Source organism: Danio rerio, chromosome 19 (assembly GCF_052040795.2).
Source record: "Danio rerio strain M-AB ecotype USA chromosome 19, GRCz13ab, whole genome shotgun sequence".
NCBI lineage: Eukaryota > Metazoa > Chordata > Actinopteri > Cypriniformes > Danionidae > Danio > Danio rerio.
The window spans coordinates 1335001-1352500 of record NC_141039.2 but is presented as its reverse complement, the minus strand read 5'-3'; the positions used below and the strand labels follow the sequence as shown (position 1 = coordinate 1352500).

Genomic DNA, 17500 nt, shown 5'->3' with positions numbered 1-17500 from the left:
CGTCTGTGTGTGTGTGTGTGTGTGTGTGTGTGTGTATTTTAAGTAAGTGTTTTTTTATCACTTTTATTTAATTTAATATGCAATTTTTACTATTTAGTGTAATATCTAATTTTAACAACACAGACTGAAACAAAAAACAAACAAAAAAAAAGAAATTAAAAATAATTAAAGATATTGCAGGTCACATTTATATTATACTGTATATGTTATATGCAATATATTGCACTCAATGCAACAATATTACCCAGTACTGCAATAAATACATCATACAGTTATAACATACATACACACATCTCAGTGCACGGAATTATGAAGTACGTTATTTTGCATTAGAAGTACTAGTTTAGAAGAGGATATATATATATATATATATAGTATGGACTGTGTCTCCACTATTTACCTTATATATGATATATACGAGGGCGTCACAGTGGCATGTTCACGGTTGCACAATTGTCACACATCAGAAAGGTCACTGGTTCGAGTCCTGGCTGGGTCAGTAGGTGTTTCTGTGTGCAGTTTGCATGTTCTCCCTGTGTTGGCGTGAGTTTCCTATAAGCTAAAAATTGTCTATAGTGTGTGTGTGTGTGTGTGTGTGTGTGTGAATAAGAGTGTATGGGTGTTTCCCAGTGATGGGTTACAGCTGGAAGGGCAACCGCTGCGTAAAATATATGCTAGAAATTAGTTGGCGGTTCATTCCGCAGAGACGACCCCTGATTAATGAAGGGATTAAGCCGAAAAGAAAATGAATGAATGGTATACGTTCATGATACAATAAAAAAAAATTTCTATATTATATTATATAATAAAATCTCATTTATCTCTGTGTATAACCATGTTACATGAAAAAAAATGTAATATAAAACGTGTTTATTTCTATATAACAAAAATATCACTCACGACCTGTACAAAATCGTCATAGACGCGTCATGGACTCCAGTTCCCAGAACACACCGGGGTGTCGCTCGCTTCCGTAACTGCCGCCGCTGCTGCTGATGCTGATGATGCTGCTGGTCTGGGTTGTTGTCGCTGCAGTACCGCTGGAGGTGTGATGGGTCATCTGAAGTCATGTTTCCCGGTGTCCTGTACGCGCTGCTGGCCGGTTTTCTCGGCGCCGTTGCCTCCTCGTCCGCCAAACTGTCTCTGGGCACCGACTATCTGAAGGGCGTATGTGAGACGGGCATGCGCACGTGGGGCGAGCAGAGGAAATTCACGCAACACAGCGACACGAGCGCGTGCGACTGGGTGAGTGACAGACATAATAAAACATCACAAACAACATTAATGATGCTACTGTTAATAACGCTTGTCGATAATACTGAAAGTACTGGGGATGATGATGATGATGCGTGACACTCAGACGCGCATGACCTTCAGTGCGCGTGCACTGTCTGTAAGATGTATTTTTATGAAAATATTAAAAAAACGCAAGAATAGGGTCATATATAGTGCTCACTTATGCACTTGTGTTATCTCAAATGTTTAAAAGAATGTTCAAATGTAGAGAAATAATCAATTTTAACTAGTGATGCGGAGCGTGTGCGGTGTGTTCATGCTAATGACGTCACACATCCGCGAAGTTTTAGGCTGCGTCTCAAATCGCGTACTTCCCTACTATATAGTATGTTAAAACAGCCTGTGTGCTGAGTAATATGTCTGAATCCATAGGCAGCACCCAAAATCACGTACTACAATACTTTATAGTACATTAAAATAGTATGCGAGCGAATAGTATGTCCGAATTTATAGCCTGCATCCGAAATCGCGTACTTCCATAAATATTATGGTAGTATAAATATGTAAATGTCATTGTAGTATGTCCCAATTCCATTCATACTAACATTCATACTATACAGAACGCACTTTTCTGACAGTTATGTAGTAAATTGGAACCCAAATCTGGTACATACTTGAACAGTTGGCGATTTTGGACGCAGCCATAAAGTCTGCATGAGTCGGAAGTTTCTTAGACTCTTATTTTGTCATGTTGATGTAGTTCCAACTAAAACAAAATATTAAGTAAGAGGGCGTGGCTTTCTTTTTGCGCATAATCTCCTTGTAACAAACTAACGAAAAGGTAAACATTAGAATTTGGAGCAATTGTTCGTTTTTAATTAATGTCTAATCATTTGGTTCAATCCTGCCCATTTTCAGCAGTGCTGCGCGACAGAATTTTGCATGCTCAAACTCTAGTGTGACGGCGGCCTTAGTGTGATATGCGGGTATGATCTTCAAAGGAAAGCCCCGCCCCCTTTCAGTCAGAAGTATATCAACATGCTGAAATAAGTGTCAACAACTTCCGGTTCACATGGGTGTATATTGTGGTGTAATAACAGCTGTGTGTGTTTGTGTGTTCAGCTGCACATCCCTCTGCGTCTGCTGTGCGGTGGGCTGCTGTTCACCTGTAACGCCGTCATGTGGACGTTTCTGGCCAAAGCGCTGCGGAGCTCATGTTCGTCCGCTCGCACCACTGTGACCACCACCGCATCCAACCTCATCTCCTCCGTGAGTAGCAGCACTACATCCATAGAGGATCCATAGCACTACACACTCACACACACATAATTTTATATATATATATATACTGCAGCAGATCGTCTTGACCATGTCTACATGCCTAAATGCATTGAGTTGGTGTCATGTGATTGGCTGATTAGAAATTTGCGTTAATGAGCAGTTGGACAGGTGTACCTAATAAAGTGGCAGCTCATCACCTTTCATCAAAGTTGTCCTAAAACTATTTAACACATTTTTTTCTTTGGACAATTGTGAAACTTTTGTGAATGTTGACTACTGTTTACTAATCTGGTCTGATCTGATGATCATGGGTTTATTATGTGTCTGTGAAGTGTGTATAGGGTTGATAATGGTATGTGTGTGTGTGTGTGTGTGTGTGTGTCTTTCAGGCGTTTCTGGGTCAGCTGATCTTCGGAGAGACTCACGTGGCTCTGTGGTGGGTGGGAATCTCTCTGACTCTCTCTGGACTCCTGGTGCTTCATCACACGACACCAAACCTCACGCAGACACACATGCACAAGAGGGAATGAGTGACACACACACACACACACACACACACACACACACACACACACACAGATCTGATGAGGGTCCGACTGATCTGAGACCTGACACTGAATTCATTTCCTTTTCTTTCATTGCACAAAAACACTAAGAGTTTGACTTGTTTTAAAGTATGCCGTCATGCCAAAGATCAACATATATGAAATAATAACCTACAGAATTATTTAGATCTATTATTCAGTATTAAAAATTGCACATTATAGGTTCATAATATATATATTAAAATATTTATTTATATTTATGATCATTTACCATGAAAATAACCTAGAGATTCTTCTAAAATATGAAATTATTTATTTATATTTCATGTTAAAATATTAAAGATCCATGAAAAATTCAAAATGTTCTCACTGTAGGATGAATCTCAGATTGAACAGGTCCGGCTCACTTTTAAACTCAAAATATGAAATAAATACTTTGATTAAAAGACAAATAAGGAAGAAAAATAAAACAATTGGCAAAAATAAAAAGGAAAAACGAGATGATGTGACTGCATTATTAATGATAACACATTACAATAAACTTTTACTAGTTAACATAAGCTAATATAAGCAATATATATATATATATATATTGACCTAAACCCATATTAAACCATATATATATATATATATATATATATATATAATATATTGTATGTATGTATATATATATATATATATATATATATATATATATATATGTATATATATATATATATATTGACCTAAACCCATATTAAACCATATATATATATATATATATATATATATATATATATATATATATATATATATATATATAATATATTGTATGTATGTATATATATATATATATATATATATATATATTAATATATATATTATTGTATTATTGTATAATGATTGTTTGTTCTCTTGACAAACCGAGAACCAATTGAAAAAAAAATTAGCTTAAAGGGGGCTAATAATTTTGAACTTAATATGGGTTTAAAAATTAAAAACTGCTTTTATTATAGCCTAAATAAAACAAATAAGACTTTCTCCAGAAGAAAAAATATTATCAGACATACTGTGAAAATTTCCTTGCTCTGTTAAACATCATTTGGTAAATAATTAAAAAAGGAAAAAACATTAAAGGGGGCGAATAATTCTGACTTTAACTATATATATATATATATATATATATAAAAGAGAGAAATTATATATATTTACACTATTTATGAATGTTTACAATGCATTAACTAGTATTAGCAGATAATTGTTTGGATTATAATAATGCAGTATTAAATGTTAAAATTAACGTGCACTATTCAAATTAAAATGTGAACGCTTGTTGTAATGTGTTATAATATTTAAATGAAAAAATAAATAAATATGAGCTAGTGACTGTTCTTAAAAAAATTGAGGTTCATCTATATTTTAAATTATTTAAGCTTATTTTTTTATTTTCTCCAAATTTTAAAAAGTTGCAGACTCCTTTCACACACACACACACACACAAAAATCTATATTTAAAACGACATATTTCCGGCCACATCTTCCTGACCCTCGAGTCTGGTTGCTGACTGGTGTTTTAACGTGTCAGTGACATCACTTCCTGCTTCAGTCCTCCAGCACTGTGAGCTCTGCGTGTGGCGGCAGACCTGCAATAACGACAGCAAACCTCCGAACACGGACATTCTGGAAGAGCAGTTACAGTATATGCCACAGATCCTTATGCATGCAGACGTCCAGTGATGATGTCACTTCCTGTAGCCGAACGAATGAACACCAGTGAAACCCGTCCTTCAGCCCTGAATCTCATGCATTTAGAACACAAGACAGAAGAGTGGAGAATGATTTACAATACAGAGCATTAGTGCCGTCCATGTATTTAATCACTTTGCTTCCTGGAGTATTTATTTAATTCATCTTCATCCCTTTGGGATTCATTGAAAACTATTGATTTAAACATGAACTTTAAGCATAGTTGTGGAAAACCACAGTATTTGGTCATTTGTTTATATTACTATAGTTGTTCTGTTACCATAGCAGCTATAGAATCACCACAACAGATCAGTTGTTGTTGTTGTGTTACCATAGCAACTATAGAATCACAACAATAGATCCACTACTGACGTTGTTGTGTTACCATAGTAACAATAGAATCAAAACAGATCAATTACATTAGTTGTGTTACCATAGCAACTGTAGAGTCACAACAATAGATTGACTACTGACATTGTTACCATATTAACTATAGAATCACAACAGATCAATTACTTTAGTTGTGTTACCATAGCAACCGTAGAATCACCACAACAGATCAATTACTGTAGTTCTGTTACCATAGCAACTTTAGAATCACCACAACAGATCAATTACTGTAGTTGTTGTGTTACCATAGTAACTGTAGAATCACCACAACAGATCGGCTACTGTAGTTGTTGTTACCATAGCAACCATAGAATGACTACAACAGATCGATTACTGTCATTGTTGTGTTACCATAGCAACCATAGAATTACCACAACAGAACAATTACTTTAGTTGTTCTTACCATAGCAACTATAGAATTACCACAACAGATCCATTACTGTCATTGTTGTTTTACCATAGCAACCATAGAATCACCACAACAGATCAATTGATGTAGTTGTTGTTACCATAGCAACCATAGAATTACCACAACAGATCAATTACTGTAGTTGGTGTTATCATAGCAACCATAGAATAACCACAACAGAACAATTAATGTAGTTTTTGTTACCATAGCAACCATAGAATCACCACAACAGATCAATTAATGTAGTTGTTGTTACAATTGCAACTGTAGAATCACCACAACAGATCGATTACTGTAGTTGTTGTGTTACCATAGCAACTGTATAGTCACCACAACAGATCGATTAATGTTGTTGTTGTGTTACCATAGCGACTATAGAATCACCACAATAGATCAAATACTGTAGTTGTTGTGTTACCATAGCAACTGTACAATCGCCATGTGGATCTTCCAGGATGAAAGCAGTTTATGCTCATGATTATCAGGGCTGCAGGATGAGGTTTCAGGTCTTTACTTCCTGTGAAATCTTCTAGTTCTTCCTGTGCTCGACCAAGAGACTCGTAGAGCAGCTAATATTGTGAATATCGATACAATAATCATAGAGAGAATGCCTATCACATGTCTGTTCATCATGCAAAACACCGAACGCTTCCTGAGGATGTGAAGTCCCTGGCAATGTGACGCCATTCACTTGTGTGTTTATATATGTGGAGGATGTAGAAATACAGCGAAATGAACACTTAAAGCGGCGTCTGATGAGTTAGTAGTTTCATTCATTATAGGACTGAAGAGATCGTCTAACTGGTCATGCATTACCTACTGAATTAAAACAAACGCTTGCAGAGGAATTATTAATTAAATCTGAATCAACGAAACAAAGACACTCATTTTGAATTTTAATAATAGCATCTGTTACCATAGCAACCACACTTTAAATTGTGATTAGTTGCGGTACTTAAGAAAAATTTCATTCCGTTGTAACTTTTAAACAGTTAAATTGGCTTCACTTAATGATGATTGAATGATTAAATTCTGAATGATTTGCCTTATATGTGGGCATACCTTCTGTGTTATTAATATCATTAACTAAAACTCTCATATTTGGCATTAAATACTGTATTATTAAGGGCCAAATGTGTAAATATTAGGGGTGTAACTGTCCATGGAAATTACAGCTGAGTACATTTTCTGTACAGTAAAGCAAAGGCCAAACCAGCGGCGTAGCGGAGATTTTAAAAGTGGGGGAGACAGCTGAATGACATCCAAAGGTTTACATTCATATAATAATTAATCACCTGTTTCTAAATGGTCTGTCTCTAAAAGTGAGGGGGACGTATTCACCCCATCCCCCCGCTTGCTACCCCCCTGGGCCAAACTATGTATAAAATAGCCTTTTCTATTATTATTATTAAGGGTGGCACGGTGGCTCAGTGGTTAGCACTGTCGCATCACAGCAAGAAGGTTGCTGGTTCGAGCCCTGGCTGGGCCAGTTGGAATTTCAGTGTGGAGTTTGCATTTTCTCCCCGTGTTGGCGAGGGTTTCCCCCACAGTCCAAACACATGCGCTATAGGGGAATTGATCAACTAAATTGGCCGTAGTGTATGAGTGTGTGTGTGTGAAAGAGTGTGTATAGGTGTTTCCCAGTACTGGGTTGCAGTTGGAAGGGCATCCGCTGTGTAAAACATATGCTGGAATAGTTGCCGGTTCATTCCGCTGTGGCGACCCCTGATAAATAAAGGGACTAAGCTAAAGGAAAATTAATGAATGAATATTATTATAAAATATTAATTTACTAAACAAATTGTGGCTTTAAATATATTAAATTAGAACTCCTGTAATGTTAAAGTATGCAATTAATTAATTAAAAAATAATCATGAATATTAAAAATATGTAAATAAAATACTAAAAATAATTACAGATTTTTTCCCTCATGATAAATATTTTCATTATCAAATCATGACATTCAGTTGTGATTTATTTATTAGATTAAAAATAATTCCATATAAATCCAAAATTTAATCCAATCATAAATGAACACGAGCTCTTTTACACTTAAATTGTGGCTTTAAATAAATTTCTATTTAGTCAAATAATAATAATAATAATGACATTACACTGTTTTCTCAATTCTGTAGCCTATTACTGTCATATAGAAGTGGAAATATTGACTTAAAAAATAATCATGAATAAAATAATAATTGTCCGTAGTGTATGTGTGTGAATGGGTGTTTTCCAGTGATGGGTTGCAGTTGGAAGGGCATCCGCTGCGTAAATAATATGCTGGATAAGTTGGCGGTTCATTCTGCTGTGGTGAACCCAGATTAATAACGAGACTAAGCTGAAAAGAAAATGAATGAGTATATTTTCTTTGTGATAAATTGTATTTATTATGATGTTTATTAACACCAAATTCATTCATTCATTTTTCTTCGGATTAGTCCCTTTATTCATCAGAATTTCACAGTGGAATGAACCGCCAACTATTCCAGCATATGTTTTACACAGTGGATGCTCTTCCAGCCACAACCCAGTACAGGGAAACACCCATACACACTTAATCACACACACACACACTCAATCATAAACTACAGTCAATTTAGTTGATCAGTTCCCCTATAGCGCATATGTTTGGACTGTGGGGGAAACAATAATAAAAATATAAATAAAATACTTAAAATAATTTATTATTAAAATAATATATTTCTTTATGATAAATATGATCATTATCAAATCATAACATGAAGAAAATTAAAATATAAATAAAATTTATTCAAATAATTAAATATATAAATTCAAAATTCAGTTTAATCATATATGAGGATGGGCTCTTTTACACTCAAATTGTGGCTTTAATAAATTCTAATTTAGTTAAATAATAATAATAATAATAATGTTTATAATACAATTATAATGACATTACAGTGTTTTCTCAATTCTGTAAACTATCTCTGTAATGTTTTCCAAGTACTGGGTTGCAGCTGGAAGGGCATCCGCTGCGTATAAAACTTGCTGGATAAGTTGGTGGTTCATTCCACTGTGGCGACCCTGGATTAATAAAGGGAATAAGCCGACAAGAAAATGTATGAATGAATGAATCTCTGTAATGTAAAATTATTAAATTAATAAAAAATAATAATAAATAAAATAATACAAATGTTTAAAAATATCAATTTAAAATATATTTTTATTTATGATAAATGTTAAAATTATTATCAAATGATTACATTGTGATTTATTTATTTATTAGACATAAAAGTACAATAAACACCTAATCACGTATGAACACATGCACTGTTACACCCCTAAACAGTCGGTCATTTCAGATTCATATGACGATGAAAAGAAAACAAATGCACAAAATAACTCCAGCATCTGGTCGTAATAATAAAAACATTGATCATCTTTATTGATGTAGCACATGCTGTGTGTCTGTCGCTGTATATATAAATCACAGGCTGCGTTTATAGATGTGAATATAATGTATTTATTGCTCTGTAAACTGAGAATACTACAGTAGTGATGCATTAAACTGATGAAACAAAGTGTGTTTGTGGCTCTTTCCTCCATCAATAAATGTCCACAGCAAAATCAACAATAAGACACCGAGATCCAGGAGGAGAAAAACAACAGAAAGAGAGATTTATTCAATAATTCAAAGTGAGATCGAACCCGAAACACCCGAGACTGCATTTAGATCTGATATATTTCAAACACACGACAATAATGCACAGAGGAAACATAAAAAGGCTAATAAATGTGCAAAGATGCTTTAAAGGAGACCTAATATGTCTTTTAATAAGAAAAAATGATGCCTTTAGTGTGTGTGTGTGTGTGTGTGTAAAGATTAAGCTCAAAATACCACACTAATAAAGCGTTCTACCTCTCTGAAACTGACCCTTTCAGGCTTTGATCCTGATTTTGGTGACTGTCGCTTTAAATGCAAATGAGGTTGTGCTCTTTTCAGAAGAGGGCGGAGCTATATGCATCAACATAGTGGCAGATTTTAAAACAAGACTAACGTCATATGCTAATGAGGGATAGATGGGAGACTAGTGGGCGGGGCTTCCCCCCCTGTGATGACGTCATACAAAGGAAGAATGTCAATCAAAGTGACTTGCAGACTGTTGATCAAGTCTGATTATAAGCAATAGGATTAATACATGTTTGCCATTAGATGCTGGATATATTCACACTGCTGACACACAAACCCCTCATAAAAGTCTTCCATGCATAATAGGTCCCCTTTAAAGCGCTTGACGTCAGGCCTGTGATGATGATGGACTGAACTGTGGAGAAATACTGATGCACACACACATGCATGCACTGCATTCGAGTGATCGAGTTTCAGTTTGGAGCAGCAGAAACAGGCCTGAGGGTGAAGTAAGACACGAAAACACACCAGAAGATGATCTGGGCTCGATGTGAAATGCAATAAACACTGACGTCCAGCGCTCCTGCTGCGCTCACTAACAGTACAGTCATAATGGAGCACGCTTTACAGTTAATGCAGTCACTAAGAATAAACAATAATTGTGCATAGTTTATGAATGCTCTATCAGAAATGTAAAGGTAATGCACTTACAGCTGCAGACACTAACCGATATTAATCATTGCTGCACTGCAAAAAAATGCTTTTCTTACTTAGATTTTTTGTCTTGTTTCTAGTCCAAATATCTAAACATTTCTAAATCAAGAAGAGTTTTCTAGACAAGCAAAACATATTGTCTTGTTTTGAGAAATAATATGCCAATATTAAGTGAGTTTTTCCTTAAAACAAGCAAAATAATCTGCCAATGGGGTCAGCAAAATAATCTTATGTCAAAAGAAAAAACAAGATTAATTTGCTGACCCCATTGGCAGATTATTTTGCTTGTTTTAAGGAAAAACTCACTTAATATTGGCATATTATTTCTCAAAATAAGACAATATGTTTTGCTTGTTTAGAAAATGCTTCTTGATATAAGAAATTTTAGATATTTAGACTAGAAACAAGACAAAAAATCTAAGAAAAGCATTTTTTGCAGTGTGTAATGAGTGTATGGTTTGTTGATTCATGCTATTAAACACATCAACCTAAAAAAGTCATATTTCACACCAAAGATCAACTGAAAACATTAAAACAATGAATGATTAACAGGTTTAGTTTTGAGATTATCACTGAGAATCATTATAATCATAAAAGAACTGACTTTTTAAGTCAGGGGTCAACAAACTTGTTCCTGGAGGGCCGGTGTCCCGCAGATTTTAGCTCCAACCCTAATCAAACACACCTGAACAAGCTAATCAAGCTCTTACTAGATATACTTGAAACACCCAGGCAGGTGTGTTGAGGCAAGTTAGAGCTAAAACCTGCAGCGACACCGGGCCTCCTGGCCCGAGATTGGTGACCCCTGTTTTAAGTGATTAATCTGATTAATATACACTGAACCTAAACACAGGAGCCTGATAAAAATACTCAGTTTAGAAGAAAATGTCAGACAGCATATAGAGATTTTGCATCTGAACTCTTTATATATTGCATGTTTGTTATTTGTAGATGTGATTCATTAAAGGGCACCTGTGGTGAAAAATCTAGGGTTAGGGTTAGCATAAAGTGTGCAAGTATAGTGTATATACTGTCATATTGGGCTGATATAAACACACACAGTCCTTTCATTTTCAATTTAACAACATATAAACGGTGAACCAATTGGAGCAGTTTTCAGATCGACCGCAACTTGACGAAGGAGTGCGTTTTCCCCCCGCCCACCAATATTGATTGACAGCTGCGCGCATTAACATGTCTCTGTAGTAACGCATATAATCATGTCGACAAGACAGGACGAGCGCAAAGCAACCGGGAATAAAAGGTCTGTTTAGTTTGCTAGGATCATCAATCATCATCAGACGTGATCAAGAGTGAGTTTTACAAGTTTAACATGCTTTAAAACAGAGCACGTGTGTAATGAAGTACAGCCATTCACTTCAGATTCACTTCATCAGCACAGCCTCGTGTCTCTCTCACTGTCTCTGTGTGTGTGTGTCTGCGCTATGTATGCGTGTGTCTGCGTGTCTAAGCTATGTATGTGTGTGTGTCTGCGCTACGTGTCTGTGCTATGTGTGTGTGCGTGAACTCATTGTTGGAACTCCACAAAAAATGCATCATATACTGATAGTAAAGTTCTTACTGTAGTATTTCTCACAAATTTTACGTGAGATCTGCTTCCTGAGGCAGCCGAGGGCGGTGATTGAGGCATGTTGCTGATAGGCACGTGGGAACGATGGGCGGGGATGACTCGCCTTAAAGGCCCAGTGCAAAAATACAGCAACAACCCTTTCCCAGCTATAATACAGACACTTCAGACAGCTAAAATAAATACTCTGATGGCTGTTTTGAGCTGAAACTTTACACACATTGTGGGGACACAAAAGACTTAAATTAAATATGAAAAAAAGGGGTGACCTATGTGCCCTTTAAAACAGCCTCCTAAAGTCGAGAGAATCCAGCATCAATATTACTGAATTGTTGTTTTGGTAAAATACAGTATTTCATTTGAGGAACATCAAGCAAATAGTGCCACAATTGACAAACGAAAAGCAGATTTTGGTGTGTAATATGACTTTATAATATCCACTCATTCATGAGCAGGAGATGAAGAGAAATCCTGTGCTACTGCAGACTCTCCAGCTTCTCTCTTTCCTGAGAGGAATCAAATTTGGCAACGAAAAAGATCCGTCACTGAACACTGCGAAAACACCCGTCTTACTTAGAGTTTAGTCTCGTTTCTGGTCCAAATATCAACAAACTCTTAAATTAAGAAGCATTGCATTGCTTTCATTAATAATGAGTCAAAATGAAGGGAGTTTTGCATTAAAACAAGCTAAATAATCCACTGATGGGGCAAGCAGAATAATGTTATTGTCACTTTTCATTATGTTTCTTGCTCCACTGACAGATTATTTTGCTTGTTTTAATGAAAAGCTGACTCTATTCTGATGCTTTCTTCCTGAAATTGTTACTTGTTCAACAAATGCATCAATCAAGAATCATTTGTGCAGTGGAAACCAGATGAAACTCTAGCTCAGAGGGGCATGTTAGTGTGCATGTGATCGAGGAGAGTAAGCAGCAGATGTGACGAAGGCGTTCGTGATCAGACACACTGGAGTGATTGAGTCGGGCTGGTGCGCTCAGAAAGTCTCGCGGTCAAGGCCTCAGAAATCTCCGTCTCAGAGAAACGTGCTGTCAGTGGTTCACAGTGCAGGAGTGTGTGTGTGTGTGTGTGTGTGGTCTGGGGTCAGTGTCAGACCACGTACTGGTAGAGGTTTGCCTTGCCGTGGTCCGGCGTGGCGAAGGGACTCATCCAGGACATGGAGAACGGGTGCCCGAAGACCACCTTCATGTTCATCCACTTGGACCTCTTTGCCCAGCGGCGCTCCTCCTTCTTCAGCTGCTCGATGCCCTGCACACACACACACACATAGACAGAGGCACACATGAGCGTGCACACATACATATAAAAGCACGCAGTAACACATACACACACACACACACACACACACACACACACATATATATATATGCACACATACATATAGACAAGCATGCAGTAACACACTCATAAAGACAAGCGCACACACACACACACACACATATATATATATATATATATATATATATATATATATATATATATATATATATATATGCACACATACATATAGACAAGCACACTCGCGCACATTTGCTCACAAGCACACACACACACACACACACACGCATTAGCATGCACGCATACAAAGACAAGCACGTGCGCGCACACACTAACACACAGACTAGCATATAAACACACACACACATTTGCATGCACGCATACAAAGACAAGCACACACACACATTTGCACACACGCATATAGACAAGTGCACACACGCACACACACACACACACACACACACACACACATATATATATATATATAGACAAGCATACAAACACACACACACACATTTGCACACATACATATAGACAAGTGCGCGCACACACACACACAAAAATAGACAACCACACACACACACACACAAATTTGCACACATGCATGCACATATAAACAGAAAAGCACACACACATTTGGATGCACACACATATAGACAAGCACACACACATTTGCACACATGCATGCACGCATAAGCATGCACAAATACACACATACACAAATATGCAAGCACCCACACACACATTTGCACACATACATAGACAAGCACACGCGTGTGCGCGCACACACACACATACACAGTTACATGCACACACAAAAACAAGCACACATACACATGCATGCATACACAAATACGCACATGCGCACACACATGAGTACATATACATATATATATATATATATATATAAACACAGAGACGTCCACACGCATACATGAACACACGCAACATTATTCTATCTTATATATACGGGAATCAGTGTTAAATGTTTATGATGATTCTGTTATTATCTGTGTGTACATTTTGTAAGAGTTTATTCATTGCAGATGAGGATGATTTTGACAGCACTCATCAATATGTGAACACAAGAAAAAAATGGTAATCGGCCAATCCTGAGCCAGGACTCACGGTCTCGTCGTTGCAGATAGAGTGAACCTGCGTGCCGAACATGACGGCGGTGAAGATGAGGAAGAGCAGAGCCTCGAAGCACAGCAGGATGAGGAGGATGACGGTCGCCGGCGGAGAGAAGGAACTGCACTCTGAGGAAACAACAGCAGCCAATCAGAGAGCTCCGCTGACACACGATCAGCCAATCACAGGAGTCTTACACTTACTGGCCCAGTCTTCTTCAAAACAGAAGACGAAGTGGAAAGCCACCATGAGGAGAGCGTGAAGAGAGATCAGAGCGATGTACATCTGCAGAGCGCACACACAAACACACGTTATCATTATTATTATACACTTTTAATTATTTGAATACGCAAACAGGCCACCGGTGATGTTACATACAGCTCTTACAGCATTCTCATACAGTCTTTGTCTTTTTAAAACTTTTATTTGAACATAATTGGACACAAATAAAGAGGAAAAATTAAAACAGTGATTATTTATATTTCTGAAAGATTCCTCTTGGTTTTGGTTTGCAGTGCTTCTAAATGGACCAACATTAGCCACATGCAAGTCAACTTATTAATACATCTTTAAATCATCTTAACTGATGGGATGAGAATGGGGCGGGGCTATCTGCTGTCTGGCCAATCACAGACAAGGGGTGTGTGCTTTGATTCTGTATGACAACAGTGGTTATTTGAGGAGTGGCGAGACTCACGGTGAAAAGCACAAAGTATTTTTGGTTGTTTTCCCCCACACAGTTGTTGACCCAGGGACAGTGATGGTCCATCTTCTTGATGCAGCGCTTACACACACTAGATGGAGAAAACACACACACACTTTAGGGAACGACCTCTAAATTTAAGAGCACACAAGAGTTACTGAATGGGCAGCAGCGATGGTTTAGATCTGATGCTGAGTGTGTGTGTGTGTGTGTGAGCATGAGTGTGTTTGTTTGTGTGTGTTGTTACCTGCAGTGATGTGCTCGGTCAGGTTTGATGCTGCAGCATTTGGGGCATTTATACACCACCTGCCCTGGCTTGAGCTGCAGACTCTCGATGAACTCTTTAGTGGCGTTTCCCTTTGGAACGGCTCCCTGAGGGAAAAACACTGTCAGAAAATCTGCCTCATTTCTGTCCTGCTGTCATAGCTGACATCTTATCTTCAATAACATATATGTGGAGTGTATGTTCCAGGGCGCCCTCTAGCGTTCAGGTTGAATAAAACAGAAAAACATTACAACATATGCCTGAGATCTAGAAACTAAAAACTAGCACAGACCACCATCTAGAGCACCATCTGCTGTTAAGAACTTGCCTAGAGCAACATATAGACCACCATCTACTGTTAAAAAATAGCCCAGAGTGCCATCTACTGTTGAAAACTAACCCAGAGACATCTAGAGCGCCATCTGGTGTTAAAAACTAGCCTAGAGTGACATCTAGACTGCTGTCTACTGTTAAAAACTAGCCTAGAGCGGCATCTAGAGCAGGGGGAGCCAAGCCAGTTCCTGAAGAGCCACCTTCCTGCAGATTTCAGTTGCTACCCATATCAAACACACCTGAACCAATTAATTAGGACCTGAACACCACGTGATAATTACCGGCAGGTGTGTTTAATATGGGTTGCAACTGAAATCTGCAGAGAGGTGGCTCTCCGGGAATAGGGTTGGCCACCCCTGATCTAGAGCATCATCTGCATTAAAACTAGCCTAGAGCACCTTCTGCTGTTAAAAACTAGCCTAGAGTGGCATATGCTGTTAAAAACTAGCCTAGAGCACTATCTAGAGTGCTGTCTGCTGGTAAAAACTAACCTAGAGCAACATCTAGAGCGTCATCGCTTGCTAAAAACTAGCCTAGAGTGACATCAAGAGTGCCATCTGCTGTTAATAACTAGCCTAAAGCAATATCTAGAGCACCATCTGATGTTTAAAACTAGCCTAGAGTGATATCTAGAGCACCATCTGCTGTTAAAAACTAGCCTAGAGCGACATCTAGATTGCCGTCTGCTGTTAAAAACTTGCCTAGAGCAATATCTTGAGCGTCATCTGCTGTTAAACACTAGCTTGGAGTGACATCTAGAGTGCCGTCTGCTGTTAAAAACTTGCCTAGAGCGACATCTAGAGCGCCATCTGCTGTTAAAAACTAGCCTAAAGTGACATCTTGAGCACCGTCTGCTGTTAAAAACTAGCTGAGAGTGATATCTAGAGCACCATCTTCTGTTAAACACTAGCCTAGAGCGACATCTAGAGCACTGGTTGCTGTAAAAACTAGCCTAGAGCGCTGTCTGCAGTTAAAAATTAGCTGAGAGTGATATCTAGAACGCCATCTACTGTTAAAAACTAGCCTAGAGTGACATCTAGAGCACCGGTTGGTATTTAAATCTAGCCTAAAGCGCTGTCTGCTGTTAAAAATTAACCCAGAGTGACATCTAAAGCGCCATCTGCTGTTAAAAAGTAGCCTAGAGCGTCGATAATATCCCAGCTCGTGACTGTGGGTGTTTGTCACTCACGGGGTCGGTGCACATGGCTCTGAGGTGTGAGGCCAGTGCGAGGAAGGCCAGGCTGTTGAACAGGGCTCCATTAATGAAGCTGTACAGCAAACTCCTGGCCGGCAGCAGCATCACGAACACCACAACGAACTCGGCGTAGAGCACCAGCAGCCACGTGATGACGGCACACACAATGCCGCAGCCGTCCCGTATGAACCACATGTCGTGGGCCGAGTGTGCACGTGGAGGAGGCGGCGCGCAGTGCTCCGGCTGCAGATATCCAGCCTGCCGCTCGATGTCCCGACTGCGGTTAGCTGGCGAACTCTTCATCCTGCCCACCGGGAAACACCCTCATCCTCCTGCAAACATCAGTATTCAGATCTTTAATATACACTACATTTGATAAAACTCATGACGTTCTGCAATCCGCTTTCAGAAACAAATACAATATATTAACTCTTTCATGCAAGATAAACTTTATTGTCCCAGGTAAAGGAAGTTTGTCTTGGGCTCATGAACTCGGATGCAGTCATCGCATTTATCCAACCATTCACAACAACATACAATACAAACATAAATGTATACTGTCTACACATATGGAATAAACATAATAATTGAAGTTAAACTAAATTAGGGCAGGTTACCACTTCAAGCCAACACTATATTTAACAGCTTTATGCTCAACGTGACCAGGAAATACTTCCAGAAGATAAAAATAAAATCAATATTAACATAACCATGAAATCAATAATGATTAATATTTATTAGCATTACGAAGAAATATAGCTTGTCTGTAAAATTATCTAGATAGTTGAAAAAATTGGTTCATGTGGGACATTTTATG

General features: G+C 38.0%; 2 protein-coding genes across 3 annotated transcripts in view; one reads left to right on the top strand and one right to left on the bottom strand.

Moving 5' to 3' along the window:
* zdhhc3b (zDHHC palmitoyltransferase 3b) overlaps positions 1–17500 on the bottom strand; it is a gene marked incomplete at its 3' end in the record, with an annotated part of 37061 nt that overhangs the window by 17881 nt on the left and 1680 nt on the right. The window contains 9 exon segments of the mRNA NM_001077757.1: positions 624–751; positions 4522–4547; positions 9791–9812; positions 11810–13026; positions 14185–14315; positions 14391–14472; positions 14885–14981; positions 15138–15262; positions 16678–17015. Of these exon segments, the coding sequence (NP_001071225.1) occupies positions 12868–13026; positions 14185–14315; positions 14391–14472; positions 14885–14981; positions 15138–15262; positions 16678–16986 (903 nt within the window). The 5' untranslated portion in view covers positions 16987–17015.
* tmem42b (transmembrane protein 42b) lies at positions 968–5174 on the top strand. Of its 2 annotated transcripts, XM_088651444.1 has the most exons (4): positions 968–1245; positions 2359–2505; positions 2907–2953; positions 4648–5174. In XM_088651444.1, the coding sequence occupies exons 1-4, from the start codon at positions 1069–1071 to the stop codon at positions 4661–4663; spliced, it is 387 nt and encodes a 128-aa protein (XP_088507570.1). In that variant the 5' UTR covers positions 968–1068; the 3' UTR covers positions 4664–5174. The 2 variants fall into 2 exon arrangements, with proteins under 2 accessions (XP_088507570.1, XP_087151346.2); XM_087295220.2 differs by lacking the exon at positions 4648–5174 and having other exon boundaries at positions 2907–4072.